At 42.4% G+C, this 13,575-nt stretch overlaps 1 protein-coding gene across 4 annotated transcripts in view; it reads left to right on the top strand.

Moving 5' to 3' along the window:
* The window catches only part of LOC137331666 (AMMECR1-like protein), a 47,914-nt gene that overhangs the window by 17,901 nt on the left and 16,438 nt on the right, over positions 1–13,575 (top strand). For all 4 annotated transcript variants that reach the window (XM_067995611.1, XM_067995613.1, XM_067995612.1 and 1 more), the window contains one exon: positions 3,380–3,881. In XM_067995611.1, the coding sequence (XP_067851712.1) occupies positions 3,412–3,881 (470 nt within the window). In that variant the 5' untranslated portion in view covers positions 3,380–3,411. The remainder of the gene's footprint in view (positions 1–3,379; positions 3,882–13,575) is intronic.

The following is a 13,575-nucleotide window of genomic DNA, read 5'->3' as shown; positions in this document are numbered from 1 at the left end:
TCTAGTACAAAGCCTGTAATGACACCTCAGGTATAAGACAGTATAAATGTCTGCAATTACCCCCTTTATAATCCAGCACAAAGTCTGTGATTACTCTCATTATTATCCATTATCTAGTACAAAGTCTAATTACCCCCATTCTAATCCAGTACAAAGGCTGTAAATGCCCCATTATAATCCAGTACAAAGTCTGTAATTACCCCCTTTATAATCCAGTACAAAGTCTGTAATTACCCCCTTTATAATCCAGTGCAAAGTCAGTGATTACTCCCATTATAATCCATTATTATCCAGTACAAAGTCTAATTACCCCCATTATAATGCAGTACAAAGCCTGTAATTATTCCCAGTACAAAGCCTCTATTTCTGCCTCAGCATAATCCAGTACAAAGCCTGTAATTACACCTCAGTATAGTCCAGTACAAAGCCTGTAATTACACTTCAGTATATCCAGTGCAAGCCTGTAATTATCCCACTATAATCCAGTTCAAAGCCTGTAATTACAACTCTGTATAATCCTGTACAATGCCTGTAATTACAATTCAGTATAATCCTGTACACAACCTTTAATTACACCTCAGTATAATCCAGTACAATGCCTGTAATTGCACCTCCATATTACCCCCATTATAATTCAGCACAAAGGCTTTAAATTACATCCATTATAATACAGTACAATGCTTGTGATTCTACCTCTGTATAATCCAGCCCAAAATCTGCAGTTGCCCCCATTGTAATCCAGTACAAAATCTGTAATTACACTCATTATAATCCAGTACAAAGCCTGTAATTACTCATATTATAATCCAGAACAAAGCTTGTAATTACCCATATTATAATCCAGTGCAAAGCCTGTAATTACCCATATTATAATCCAGAACAGAGCCTGTAATTACACCTCAGTATAATCCAGTACAAAGCCTGTAATTACACCTCAGTATGCTTCAAGGCCAAGTAAACAATCGGTAAATTTGTGACTCGCTTTCTAACATGATGCCTGATGTAATATAATAAGATGACTAATCAGTTTGAATGACTTTGAGAGTTTGCCTTTTATCCAGATACCTTCATGTGTCTTTTGGTTTGATCCTTGGTTTGATTTAATCCAGTGTTTTCATGTTAATACAATTAAAGAATTGGGAGCTATTCCTGGGATAGTGACTGGTGCCTGTGAAAGCTTGAAATCCTTCCAGTTTCAAGTTATAAAAATATCTTTATTGTACATTTCTATATAATCTTGTATCAAGGTCAAGGGTTTAACATTTTTATAAAAATCTAATTCAAGTCATATCTTCTTGGCTACATTTTGATTGTTGAAGTTTAGGTCTGTCAGTTCCTTTTTGTCTGGCAATGCAGGAGCTATTTCCAAGTCAGACAGTTTAGCTTAATTATGAAGCATCACTGTTTATATTTTGTAGTGCCAGCTTGGATTTGAAGAAGAGAGAGACATAAAACTCGGTGTTGCCCCATGCTCTTCAGTTTTTCCCATTTTGCTGTGCCACCAATGGAAGTTCCGTGAGGATTCATTTCTTATGTAAAACTTTTCTTCATGGATTCCTATTCAAAGGCTACCGAAGAGAGCTGCTAAGTCTATGAAACTTTTATTGTTTTGAAACCAATGAGGGCTTAATATTGTATTGCTGTTTTATCTGGTGATTTAACTTACTGCATTTCTTTCTAACAATTCATAGTTTAGCCTGAAATATTTGGTCTGTTTACGTGGTGTTTATCCACCTATCTGAGGGGTCAGGAATATGTGGTAGTATCCCATAATATTTTCGGTGTATGCCCCAACGGTATGAATGTAGATTGTTCACTCTACATGTTTAATGCTTAAGGCCAAATTTCGATTCATAGGCCTATATAAGGTAACTTTTGCAGTGAGCATAAAAATAGTAGCTTCAGTTGTAACGGTGAAGTCACTGGTGCCTGTTTGGTTTCTCACAAAATGCTTTGGTTCTAAAATTATTGGAGGGAGAGGGAGGTCCCTGAGCGTGGATGCTAATGCAAGCTGACTAGCCATAGTCAATAAGTGCAAGTTGATTAAAGCTGACTGACTATTCCTGACTGATGCAAATCAAGCCTTTGTTGTAAGGGAGTGGACCAGCCTATCTTCCCTCTGGCTTCTGACAGATTATCCCTGAACTGCAGTGGCCGTGTTGTGTCGTGGCCTGCATTGTGTCACAGGGGAAAGTTATTGAACAGCCTGGCACACAGACTCTGTGCCCTTCAGGTTGAGTCACATATTGTAAATGGACTGGGGAGAAATGGTATAAGAACAACGCCAAAGGAGATGTTTTAATATGGGGTGGCTGTAACGATGGAATTGGGAGAAATGCTCTAAGTACAGAATGGATTCGTGTTAGTTGACACAATGATAACTATTCTGATACTGTACTGTGACCTTCCAACAATATTGAGATGGCAGCGATGTATCTGGGAAGCAAAGCGAATGCCAGCTGTATCTGGGTGATGCCGGGGGTGGTGCCGGCATCTGGGTGATGCTGGCACCACCCTGAATGGACAGTGTTTGGTGGTACGGCTGTGACTGATAGGAGTGAGTTGGTGCTGTGACTGAGTGACATTCTTTATACGTGTATTGTTGAGGGTGATGTTGGGCAGTTCTGTTGTGAGTTGGTGCTGTGACTGAGTGACATTCTTTGTACGTGTATTGTTGAGGGTGATGTTGGGCAGTTCTGTTGTGAGTTGGTGCTGTGACTGAGTGAGATGATTTGTACGTGTATTGTTGAGGGTGATGTTGGGCAGTTCTGTTGTGAGTTGGTGCTGTGACTGGGTGAGATGATGCTTGTAGTTGCAAAACTGTTTAACAAACCTGAGGTTCTCTTTGCATTTGCTGCTCATTTTGTACTGAATTCCAGTTGCGTGTTGGCACTTAACGTATTTAGGGTATTGGTACCAATATAAAATAAATATATATGCTATATATATAAAAAAAACTTCAGCCAATTCACTTAAATATTATTACCATACCCTTGTGTATGATGCTCTTAATTCATCGCCCCAAATTGCTCCCACCACCAGTAATAGACTGTAGCTTCTCCTTAGTCTTGTAAAGCTCAAAATACTTTCCAGATCAAACCCAAGTTTGGAAGGACAAAATCTAAGACTGCATTCCTGAGCAATTTGTCACAGTTCAGTGGCTATGGTATGAAACATTCACACTTTAGTGGTGATGCGGCGGGAGAAAAACTTCTTGCAGGTTTGCTGTATGCAAATGTCATGTCATTACTTCTTACTGACAACACCACAGTGGTGACGTACTGTGCATTTATGTTATAATTATTCCATGAGACCTTCCAGTTGGTGTGTTATTTCTGTCAGTGTTGTGTCTCTAATTGTTGGGCGTTCTCTTGCTCAGGGTGCCGTGCTGACACTGTGTTGCAGAGGAGGATGGGAAAGAGGCGGTGCCTTCAAGCGGAGCCAACGCTCGAGCAGAAGATAGCAGCAGGGTGCTGCGGAGTGAAGAAGCCCAAGCTATCGGGCAGCAATGTGCACAACCAGCTGAACCACCCTGGCACGGGCCTAGGCTGTGGCTCGGTGCCTGGCCTGCAGTCTGGAACAGCCCTGGGGAACCACCACAATCACAGCCAGAACCACAACTACAGCCAGAACCATTGCGAGAGGAACAACCGGGAGAGCAATGGGACCCTGAACTCCTTGAACTCTACACTCAGCCCTGTGACCGGGCTGACCACAGTGGGAAGCCGTCCGAACGGGACTGGGCTCAGTGGGACCAGTGGAGTGAATGTGAGGAACTTGGTGGTGACCGCAGAGATGTGCTGCTACTGCTTTGATGTGTTGTACTGTCATCTGTACGGATTCCCACTGCCCCGATCACCCAGGTTCACCAATGACCCATAGTGAGTACTGCAGGATAAGGATAGTCGATATACTACTCATTGTAGAGAGGAGCAAACACTTCCCCGTTGGTGCTTCCCATTTAGGGACATTAGTGACGAGTGAGGGTAAGTCCCCTCATGAAATATCAAATGAAGTTTTAAAAAAACAATAAAGGATTAGGTGGCACGCTCTCCTTTCAGCTCTTGGACTTGGCTCCAATATGAGCCCTGATAATAGAGAATGAAGGATCCCTCTCTCTGGAGGATTAAGTGGTTAGATCAATGCTACGGTCCTTTGGTGTACTGGTGGGCAGTGCTCCTCCTGTTCCCCACACAGGGAGTGCCGATCTCGGCCAGAATGTCATGGGGGGAGGCAGCGAGTCAGTCATGCTGCTTATCCTGCAGATCCTTGCAGCCGGTTTAATAGCAGTACTGTATTGCCAGTGACCTGAGAGCAAAACTTTTAACCGTCCTTTCTTTCAAGGGATATTTGGTGATACTTTTTGGACCTTATGCAACAAGCTGTGCCGGAGACATTTGGCTGCAGTGTAACTACCATTGCTCAAGTCCTTTGAATGCAGTTCAGTGACCAGCACTACAGCTCAGGGCCTGGCACAGAGACTATTTGGAAGCTGTGCAGTGACCAGTGCCGAGGCCATTTAGTCACAATGTACATCTTGACTTGTACCATTAAGACATCGTACAGAAATCCATAGGGAGTCCTACCACAAAGTATCTGCAGGTTAGCGAGCCTGAGCTGCTTTCTTGTTTCCCCCTAGCAGGTGACTGAATAACTGTATTGGTGGAAGCATGGATCAAGTTTCCTTCATACCTTTACAGTTGGGGAATGGGAAGAACATTTGGTTTTAAAAAAAGAGATGCTGCTCTTGTATTTCTGAGACTTGACTTCAATTTCAGTCCAGACTGAGCAGACGGGAGTGTTCTCTTGGTGCTTGGTGCTGATACTGAGGTGGGTTAGTCACTGACCGTTCATAGTTTAACTTAGCTAATTATAATTAAAAAAAGGTCATGTGATATGTACTCAGTGGGAGCGTACAGGTGTTATTGGAGTGGGAGAAAAACCTGGGATGTTGGTGGGAAGATCACTAACACCATTAGCCCAATGCTCCCATGGTGTAAAGCAAACAAATGAACTGCTGAGCTGCATAGTGAAGAGTATAGCCTATTAATTGAAAGAAGGAAGTTTACAATTATGTGGCATTGGTGTAACCACATCTGGAGTATTGTGAGCAGTTTTAGTCCCCCTGTTTCAAAAGGGATATTGTGTTACTGCAGAGGGTTCAGCAGAGAGCTGCAGAATTAATACAGAATGTAGAGGACTGAGAGTGACCGGGATTAATCTCATGAAAAAAGACTAAGGGGGGACCTAATGGAGGTTTTAAAACTATGAAGGGGCTCGATAAATTGAGGGATTTCTGCCGTATACAGAATTCTGGAACCAGAGGTGTAGATTCAAGATAATGAGAACAAAAATAAACCGGCAATTCAGAGAGAATTTCCTCTCAAAAAGGTGGTCAACATATTGAGCAAACTCAGTGTACAGAATTGAGTAGGAAATTAAGGGACTTGAAAAGGAAATAGTCAAGTTCCTGGCATCTGAGAGAATTCAGAGCTATTGAATTTTATAAGAAAGCGAAAGGCTACTTGAATGGGCAGACTAAGAGAGAACTTGCATTTATGTGGTGCTCTTCACATCCTCAGGATATCCCAAAGTATTTCACAACCACTTCTGATGTGTAATCACTGTTGTTATATAGTTTAAATGTACAACGCAAGGTCTCACAAATAGTAAATTAGATAAATGATCAGTTTATCAAATAGTGCTTGGGATGTTTTGCATCAGACTGAGCAGGTGGGGCCTTGGTTTAATGTCTCAGCTGAGATAGTGACCGTGCAGCACTCCCTCAGCACTACATTGTATTGGCAGCGTAGATTATGTGTCCAAGTCTGGTGGGGCTTGAACCCACAACCTTCTGACTCCAGCAAGAGTGCTACCGCTGAGTCACCACTGATACTTTGGATAAATGGTCGTCTGCCTGAAATGCTTTATTATGTTGGTTGTAATTTGGGTTCAACTGAGACAATGAGATAAAAGTTTAGATTCCTTGGACTTGTGTGTACAGGGCACAATTTCAAAATTTGCAGATGACACAAAACTTGGAAGGGTAGTAAACAGTGAGGAGGATAGTGATAGACTTCAAGAGGATATAGACAGGCTGGTGGCATGGGCGGTCACGTAGCAGATGAAATTTAACGCAGAAAAATGCAAAGTGATACATTTCGGTAGGAAGAACGAGGAGAGGCAATATATAAACTAGTGGACACAACTCTAAAAGAGGTATAGGAACAGAGAGATCTGGGGGTATATGTATACAAATCGATGAAGGTGGCAGGGCAGGTTGAGAAAGTGGTTAAAAAAGCATACACGATCCTGGGCTTTATAAATAGAGGCATAGAGTACAAAGTATGGAAGTCATGATGAACCTTTATAAAACACTGGTTCGGCCAAAGTGGAGTATTCTGTCCAGTTCTGAGCACCGCACTTCAGGAAAGATGTGAAGGTCTTAGAAAGGGTGCAGAAAGAGATTTACTAGAATGATTCCAGGGATGAGGGACTTTAGTTATGTGGATAGACTGGAGAAGCTGGGATTGTTCTTCTTGGAACAGAGACGGTTGTGAGGAGATTTGATAGAGGTATTCAAAATCATGAAGGGTCTAGATAGAGTAGATAGAGAGAAACTGTTCCCATTGGCAGAAGGGTCAAGGACCAGAGGACATAGATTTAAGGTGATTGGCAAAAGAACCAAAGGTGACATGAGGGGAAACATTTTTACACAGTGAGTGGTTAGGACCTGGAATGCACTGCCTGAGGCAGACTCAATCATGGCTTTCATGTACTTGAAAGTAAAAAAAATTTGCAGGGCTACGAGGATAGAGCGGGGGAGTGGGACTAGCTGGATTGCTTTTGCATAGAGCCAGTGTGGATTCGATGGGCCGAATGGCCGCCTTCCATGCTGTAACCATTCTTTGATTCCTGAGGTTGTGTCTGAGGCCAGGTAAGTTTGGGCAGCCTCTGTGAATTTCTTCTGGAGAATAATCTATAACACTAACCACCACTGATTTAATCTTACTGAGAGGCTGGAAAAATCACATTAGCTTATTTAAAGGAAGTTTTCCACACTGGATCCAAACACACCGCCGAGCGAGTCCAGAGGGAAATCTGGACAGATTGCAAGATGCGGCCAATGAGTGCTTAATTCAATTTTTGAGTAATGTCAGATTTTTATAAACTTTTTTTCAAGTTGTGATGGGGAGGAGGGAAGAAAAGTTGGGATGAGACCATCCTTATTGACCATTGTAAACAAAATGGATTTAGAAAAGTTCAGATGATTGAAAGCCCCTTGTTTGGGTTTTGTTTGCACTGATTGGTTTATGAGGTTGGACTCCTGACTGATATAAATGTTAGCAGGCACTGCACCACAGGCAAATGTGTGACCGTTGCATGCCTGTGCACCTGCCTGCTGTCTAGCCCAGCCACTGCTCGAGTGGTTCTCACAGTTTATACCTATAACTTTGCTGCTGCTGCCCTGGATCATTTGAATCCCTTGGCAGCGGGAGTTTTGCATAGGGCACTGCATGGTGACTGGGATGAGATTGGTAGGGCGATACCAGGCACATTTCTCTCCCTCCCGGTGGTGAAAACCCAGTGCAGTGGAAATTGCATCAAAGGGAAGAACTCTAAATTTGTTTTTTAATAAAATAAATTACCTGTTGTAAATGTTCCCAGGTTACGCTGGGTGAGTTGTGTGTGGGTTATACCTGCGGGGTTGGCTTTTTTTTAAAATGGGGCGGGGGGGTTGGTGGGTGGGGAGGAGAGATTTTTTTTCTCTCCAATTTTCATCCTTCCTCCCCTGAGGGTGCTATAACTCAGCTGGGTTATAGCTCCATGTCTGCTGGCTGCCCTTTGGTGCCTGGGTAAGTTTTCCTTGGGAAAGTCTGGACAGTGAGTGTAGGAAGGCTATACAGTTGTGGGGGGCATTGTGTCTGAGTGTGGTCACGTCCTTAGCTGATGGGCACACATGCACTTTTCAGCAATGGATAGTGATCAGGAGTGCTACTGTGGGTAATATTTGCCCCCTTCACCAGCAAAGGGGACCTGCAGTTAATTATAGTACGCTTGCGGCTGAGTTCAGGTAACAGTGCAGATCATGGGTCAAACATGGGCTCTTCTGGGCCCCTACGGCTCGCATTGGACAATGCTTTTACCAACTGAACCTTTGGAAGTGATTCAGGGTTAGATTTTAAAAACAGAAGTGCCATTGACCCTGTTCTATCTCTTGTGATGGGTTTGCTCAAGTCTCACTGTTGTAGATTGACTGTAAGCAGTTGATTTGTAGTTTTCAGTCCTTGTTTTAACCTGATGTGCTTAAACACCACTTAGATTTTGAGAGATAGCAAAGATAGGCCCTTCTGTGGAATTTTCCACCCTGCTAGAGCATCAAAACATTGCTTCCAGTCCTGCAGCAATGTATTACGAGGAAGTTTATCTGGAGGGGTTCACAGCTTATGTTATTGTTAGAAGTTGTGGGTCTGCATTAGATATTCTCTCGGGTACTGTGGCGCTGATCACTCCATAAGCGGTCTGAGCTTCTTATGTGCCTGCACTGGCCAATATCAAAGAAAGGACTTGCATTTATATAATGCCATTCACAACCTCAGGATGTCCCAAAGTGCTTCACAGCCAATGAAGTACTTTTGACGTGTAGTCACTGTTGTAATGTAGGGAAACGCGGCAGCCAATTTGCGCACAGCAAGGTCCCACAAACAGCAATGTAATAATGACCAGATAATTTGTTTTTTAGTGATGTTGGTTGATGGATAAATATTGGCCAGAACACCGGAGAGAACTCCCCTGCTCTTCTTCGAATTTTTGCCATAGGATCTTTTGCGTCCACCTGAGAGGGCAGATGGGGCGTCAGTTTAATGTCTCGTCTGAAAGACGACACCTCTAACAGTGCAGCACTCCCTCAGCCTAGATTTTTGTGCTCGGGTGTCTGCAGTGGGACTTGAACCCACGACCTTCTGACTCAGAAGTGAGAGTGCTATCAACCGAGCCACGGATGTGCACTTCTCCAGTCTTTTTGAAGGCGGCCTGAGAAACACTAGTGAAGCAAGGCCAGGTGTGAATCATTAAGCTGTCTTATTTCACAGACAGTATGTGTATGGTAGTGTAGCGGTTATGTTACTGGACTAGTTACCCAGAGGCCTAGACTAGTAATCCAGAGATCGTGAGTTCAAATGCCCCCCTTGGCAGCTTGAGAATTTGAATTCAGTTTTAAAAATCTGAAAATAAATAGCTGGTATCAGTAAAAGCGCACATGAAGCTGTCAGATTGTCATGAAAACCCAACTGGTTCACTAATATCCTATAGGGGAGGAAACCTGCCACCCTTACCTGGTCTGGTCTGTGTGTGACTTCGGTCCCACACTCTTAACTGCCCTCTGAAGTGGCTTTGCAAGCCACTCAGTTGAATCAAACCTGGGCAACTACAGACGGGCAATAAATGCCGGCCTTGCCAGCGACGCCCACATCCTGAGAATGAATTAAAATTAAAGTGAACCGAGTAACAGTCAAAGCAAATTCCATTTAACCCAATCTCTCATCTCTTTAAAAAAAAAATGTTTTTGCTGTTACCTTTCCTACAAACTGATTCAAACTGCAAAACCTGACCTGTATTTCTAGTTCCCGCTATGGGCCCAAGACTGTGTCTCGCAGTGCTTTCTTCAACTCTCAACTGCTCATGTGTCCCTTTATCTTTCTGTTCATTATGACCCTGGGAAGCAAAGTGGCGGAGTCCCCAACACCTTCCCCGTTCAGGGATTCGCCAGCAGCCTGTCAACCAAAACAACTGCCTCTGGGAGTTTATTTTCCACAGACACATCATGCTGCACCCACATGAATAAAATCATCCTCAGTACAATGGATGTGAAAATTTGTTGGCCACCTCAGATGAAATGATTTGCTTAATTTCACTGGTCATCCTGGCTGATGGTCCTGGGATGTGACAATAGATCCTTGTTGTATCAGTTTAAAATGGACTGTGAACTGTGACATTCCCCGTATGAACATACGGTAAAGATAGAACAAGACCAGCCAGTAAAGCCTGCCTCATTCAGCCATGTCGCAATTAAGCAACACAACACCCCCCAAACTCCCACCCACCTACCAGAATCCATGTGACCTCCTGGGTGAGGCTAAAAAACAGATTAGAAAAAAAACAAAAACCCTCAGTTAATTCAGGCCAAAAACGAGTTCAGGGAAATTCCTCTCCAACCTGCAATCTGCACCCATTTTATGAGTCACCAATCTATTCCAAGGATCAGTGACCCTGTGGGAAAAGAAAAACTTCCTGACATCTAACCTAGTTCTATGTTTCTGTAAGTTGTATGCATGTCCCCTCGTTGTCCCTTACTTATCTAATTCAGGTAATCTGTCCACATGTACACAGTCTAGTCCCTTCATCATTTTAAATACTTCGATCAAGGATCTCCAAATTCTACGTTTTTTGACCCTGCTCCCTGAGCCCATTGTAATAACTAAGGGTTTTCTTCAACTAGGTATTAATCTAGTAGCCCTCCTCAGAACCTTTTCTAGGGCCTCTATATCACCCACCATGTGAGGGGACCGGAACAGGACACAGTATTTTGGATGGGGCCTAACCAAGGTCTTGTGTAAGGATGCTATGGTGCTCTTTGTTTTATATTGGATCATCCTAGCTATACATCCTAATACTTGGTTTGCTTTCCCTTTGGCCTCTCAGCACTGGTCATGGACCTTTAGAGACTCATGCACTGTAACACGCAGGTGTCTTTCCCTCTCGACAAACTTTAGTTCAGAGCCCAGTGTGTGTTATACATATGCTTGGTGTTAGCCCTACCCACGTGAATGACACTATATTTATCAGTGTTAACCCTACCTATGTACATTACACTACATTTATCTGTATTAAATGTCAACTGCCAAATGTGGGCCCATTCTTTCATCATGTGGATCAGATATTAATCTTTTTTTCTCCGTAAGGGTTCTGACAGCAACACAGATCTTTGTGTCATCCGTAAGCTTGTGGATAGTACCCCCAATGCCTTCTTCCAGATCATTGACATAAATTGTGAAGAGTAATGGCCCTCACACCACTTGTGACTGATCTCTACACGGAGACGTGACCATGAACATAGGAACAGGAGGAGGCCATTCAGCCTCTCGAGCCTGTTCCACCATTCATTGAGATCATGGCTGATCTGTATCCTAACTTCATCCACCCGCCTTGACTTGATAGCCCTTAATACCTTTGGCTAGCAAAAATCTAATGATTTCAGATTTAAAATTATTAATTGAGCTAGCATCTACTGCTTTTTGTAGGAGAGAGTTCCACACTTCTACCACCCTTTGTATGAAGAAGTGTTTCTTAACTTCTCCCCTGAATGGCCTGGCTCTGATGTCCCCTTGTCCTAGTTCCCCCACCAGTAGAAAAAGTTTCTCTCCAACCTGTCAATTCCTTTCAAAATCCTTCAAACCTCAATCAAATCGTCCTTTAACCTTCTATATTCCAGGGAATACAAGCCTAGTTTATGTAATCGCTCCTCATAATTTAACCCTTGGAGCCCTGGTAACATTCTGGTGACTCTGCACTGCACTTCTTTCAAGGCCAATATAGCTGTAGCAAAACTTTCTCCCCTTTATATTCTAGCCCTCTAGATATAAAGGCTAACATTCCATTAGCCTTTTTGATTATTTTTTGTACCTGACCACCACATTTTAGTGATCTGTGTAAATCTCTTTGCACCTCCACTGTTCCTAGTATTTCACCATTTGAAAAATATTTGGATCTATCCTTTTTTGGTCCAAACTGGATGACTTCACACTTGCCTATGTTGAAATCCATCTGCCACAGTTTTGCCTACTCACCTAATCTATTAATGTCTCTGTAATTTTATGCCCCCATCTACACTACTTACTATGCCACCAATCTTTGTGTCATCGGCAAACTTGGATATATGGCTGTTTATTGTGTTATCTAATTCATTAATAAATATGGTGAATAGATGAGGCCCCAGCACAGATCCTTGTGGGACACCACTAGTCACTTCCTTCCAATTCGAGTACATACTCATTATCCCTACTCTCGGTCTTCTACCGCCTAACCAGGTCAATAATTTGCCTCCAATTCATGAGCTTTCATTTTAGCTAACAGCCTCTTATGTGGAACCTTATCAAATGCCTTCTGGAAGTCCATATAAACTACATCTATAGACATTCCCCTGTCTACTAATTCAGTTACTTCCTCAAAAAATGCAATTAGGTTTGTTTGACACGATCTACCCATTACAAATCCATATTCGCTCTCTCTCATCAGCTCAAATTTCTCTGAGTGCTCAGTCATGCAGTCCTTAATTATATACTCCAATAACGTCCCCACAACACATGTTTGACTAACAGGTCTATAGTTTCTCTCTCTCCAAATATTGAAGTTACATTTGCAATTTTCCAATCTAAAGGGACAATTCATGAATCGAAGGAGGTTTGGAAGATTATGGCTAAAGTATCTGCAATTTCCTCACCTACTTCCTTTAAAACCCTGGAGTGGCAACCATCTGGTCCTGGGGATTTGTCAGTTTTTAGTGCCATTATTTTTTCTAATACTGCTTTCTTGCTAACGTTAACTTTAGTGAGTTCCAGTCTTTGATTCATTATTAGTTTCCCTGGAGTGTCAGGTATATTATCCTCTTCCTCTACTGTGAAGACGGATGCAAAGTAATTATTCGACAAGTCTGCCATTTCCTTATTTTCATTTGCAATATTACCCACATCTGTTTTCATAGGGTCCACATTACTCTTGACTACCCTTTTTAATATATTTGTAAGAACTTTGTGTTAGTTTTGATATCCCTCACAAGTTTCTTTTCATATTCCCTTTTTGCAGCTCTTACTATCTTTTTTGTCTTCCTTTGCTGTTCTTTAATCTCTCCCAGTCCCCTGGATCTACACTGTTCTTTACACTTATGTACGCCCTTTCCTTTCGTTTTATGTTATCTCTCACCTCTTTTGTCGACCATGGCTGTTTAATTTGGTAAGTGGATCTCTTGCCCCTTAGGGGTATATACTGGTCCTGTATTAAGCTAAATTCTTTTTTTGAACACCTCCCACCGTTCATCTGTAGTTTTACCCGATAACAGTTTTGACCAGTTTGCTGTAGTCAGTCTCTATCTCATCCTATTAAAGTTAGCCTTACCAAAATCTAGAATCTTAGTAACTGTTACATTTCTCCTTTTCAATCCTAACATTGAATTCGATCATATTATGATCACTGTTGGATAAATGTTCCCTTAATGTTAGATTACTCAAAGCGCCTTGGGACATTTTACAGTGTTAAATGTGCTACATAAATGCAAGTTGTTGCTGTTGCTATTATTAGGGCTTGACAGGGTAGATGCTGAGAGGCTGTTTTCCCTGGCTGGAGAGTCTAGAACTAGGAGGTCATAGTCTCAGGAAAAGGAGTTGGCCATTTAGAATTGAGATGAGGAAAGATTTCTTCATTCAGAGGCTTGTGAATCTTTGGAATTCTCTACTCCTGTGGTTGTGGATGTTCAGACATTGAGTATATTCAAAACTGAGATCGATAGATTTTTGGAAACTA

Source organism: Heptranchias perlo, chromosome 13 (genome assembly GCF_035084215.1).
Source record: "Heptranchias perlo isolate sHepPer1 chromosome 13, sHepPer1.hap1, whole genome shotgun sequence".
Lineage (NCBI taxonomy): Eukaryota > Metazoa > Chordata > Chondrichthyes > Hexanchiformes > Hexanchidae > Heptranchias > Heptranchias perlo.
Note: the sequence above shows the minus strand (reverse complement) of the source record. Positions and strands in the feature narration are given on the sequence as shown.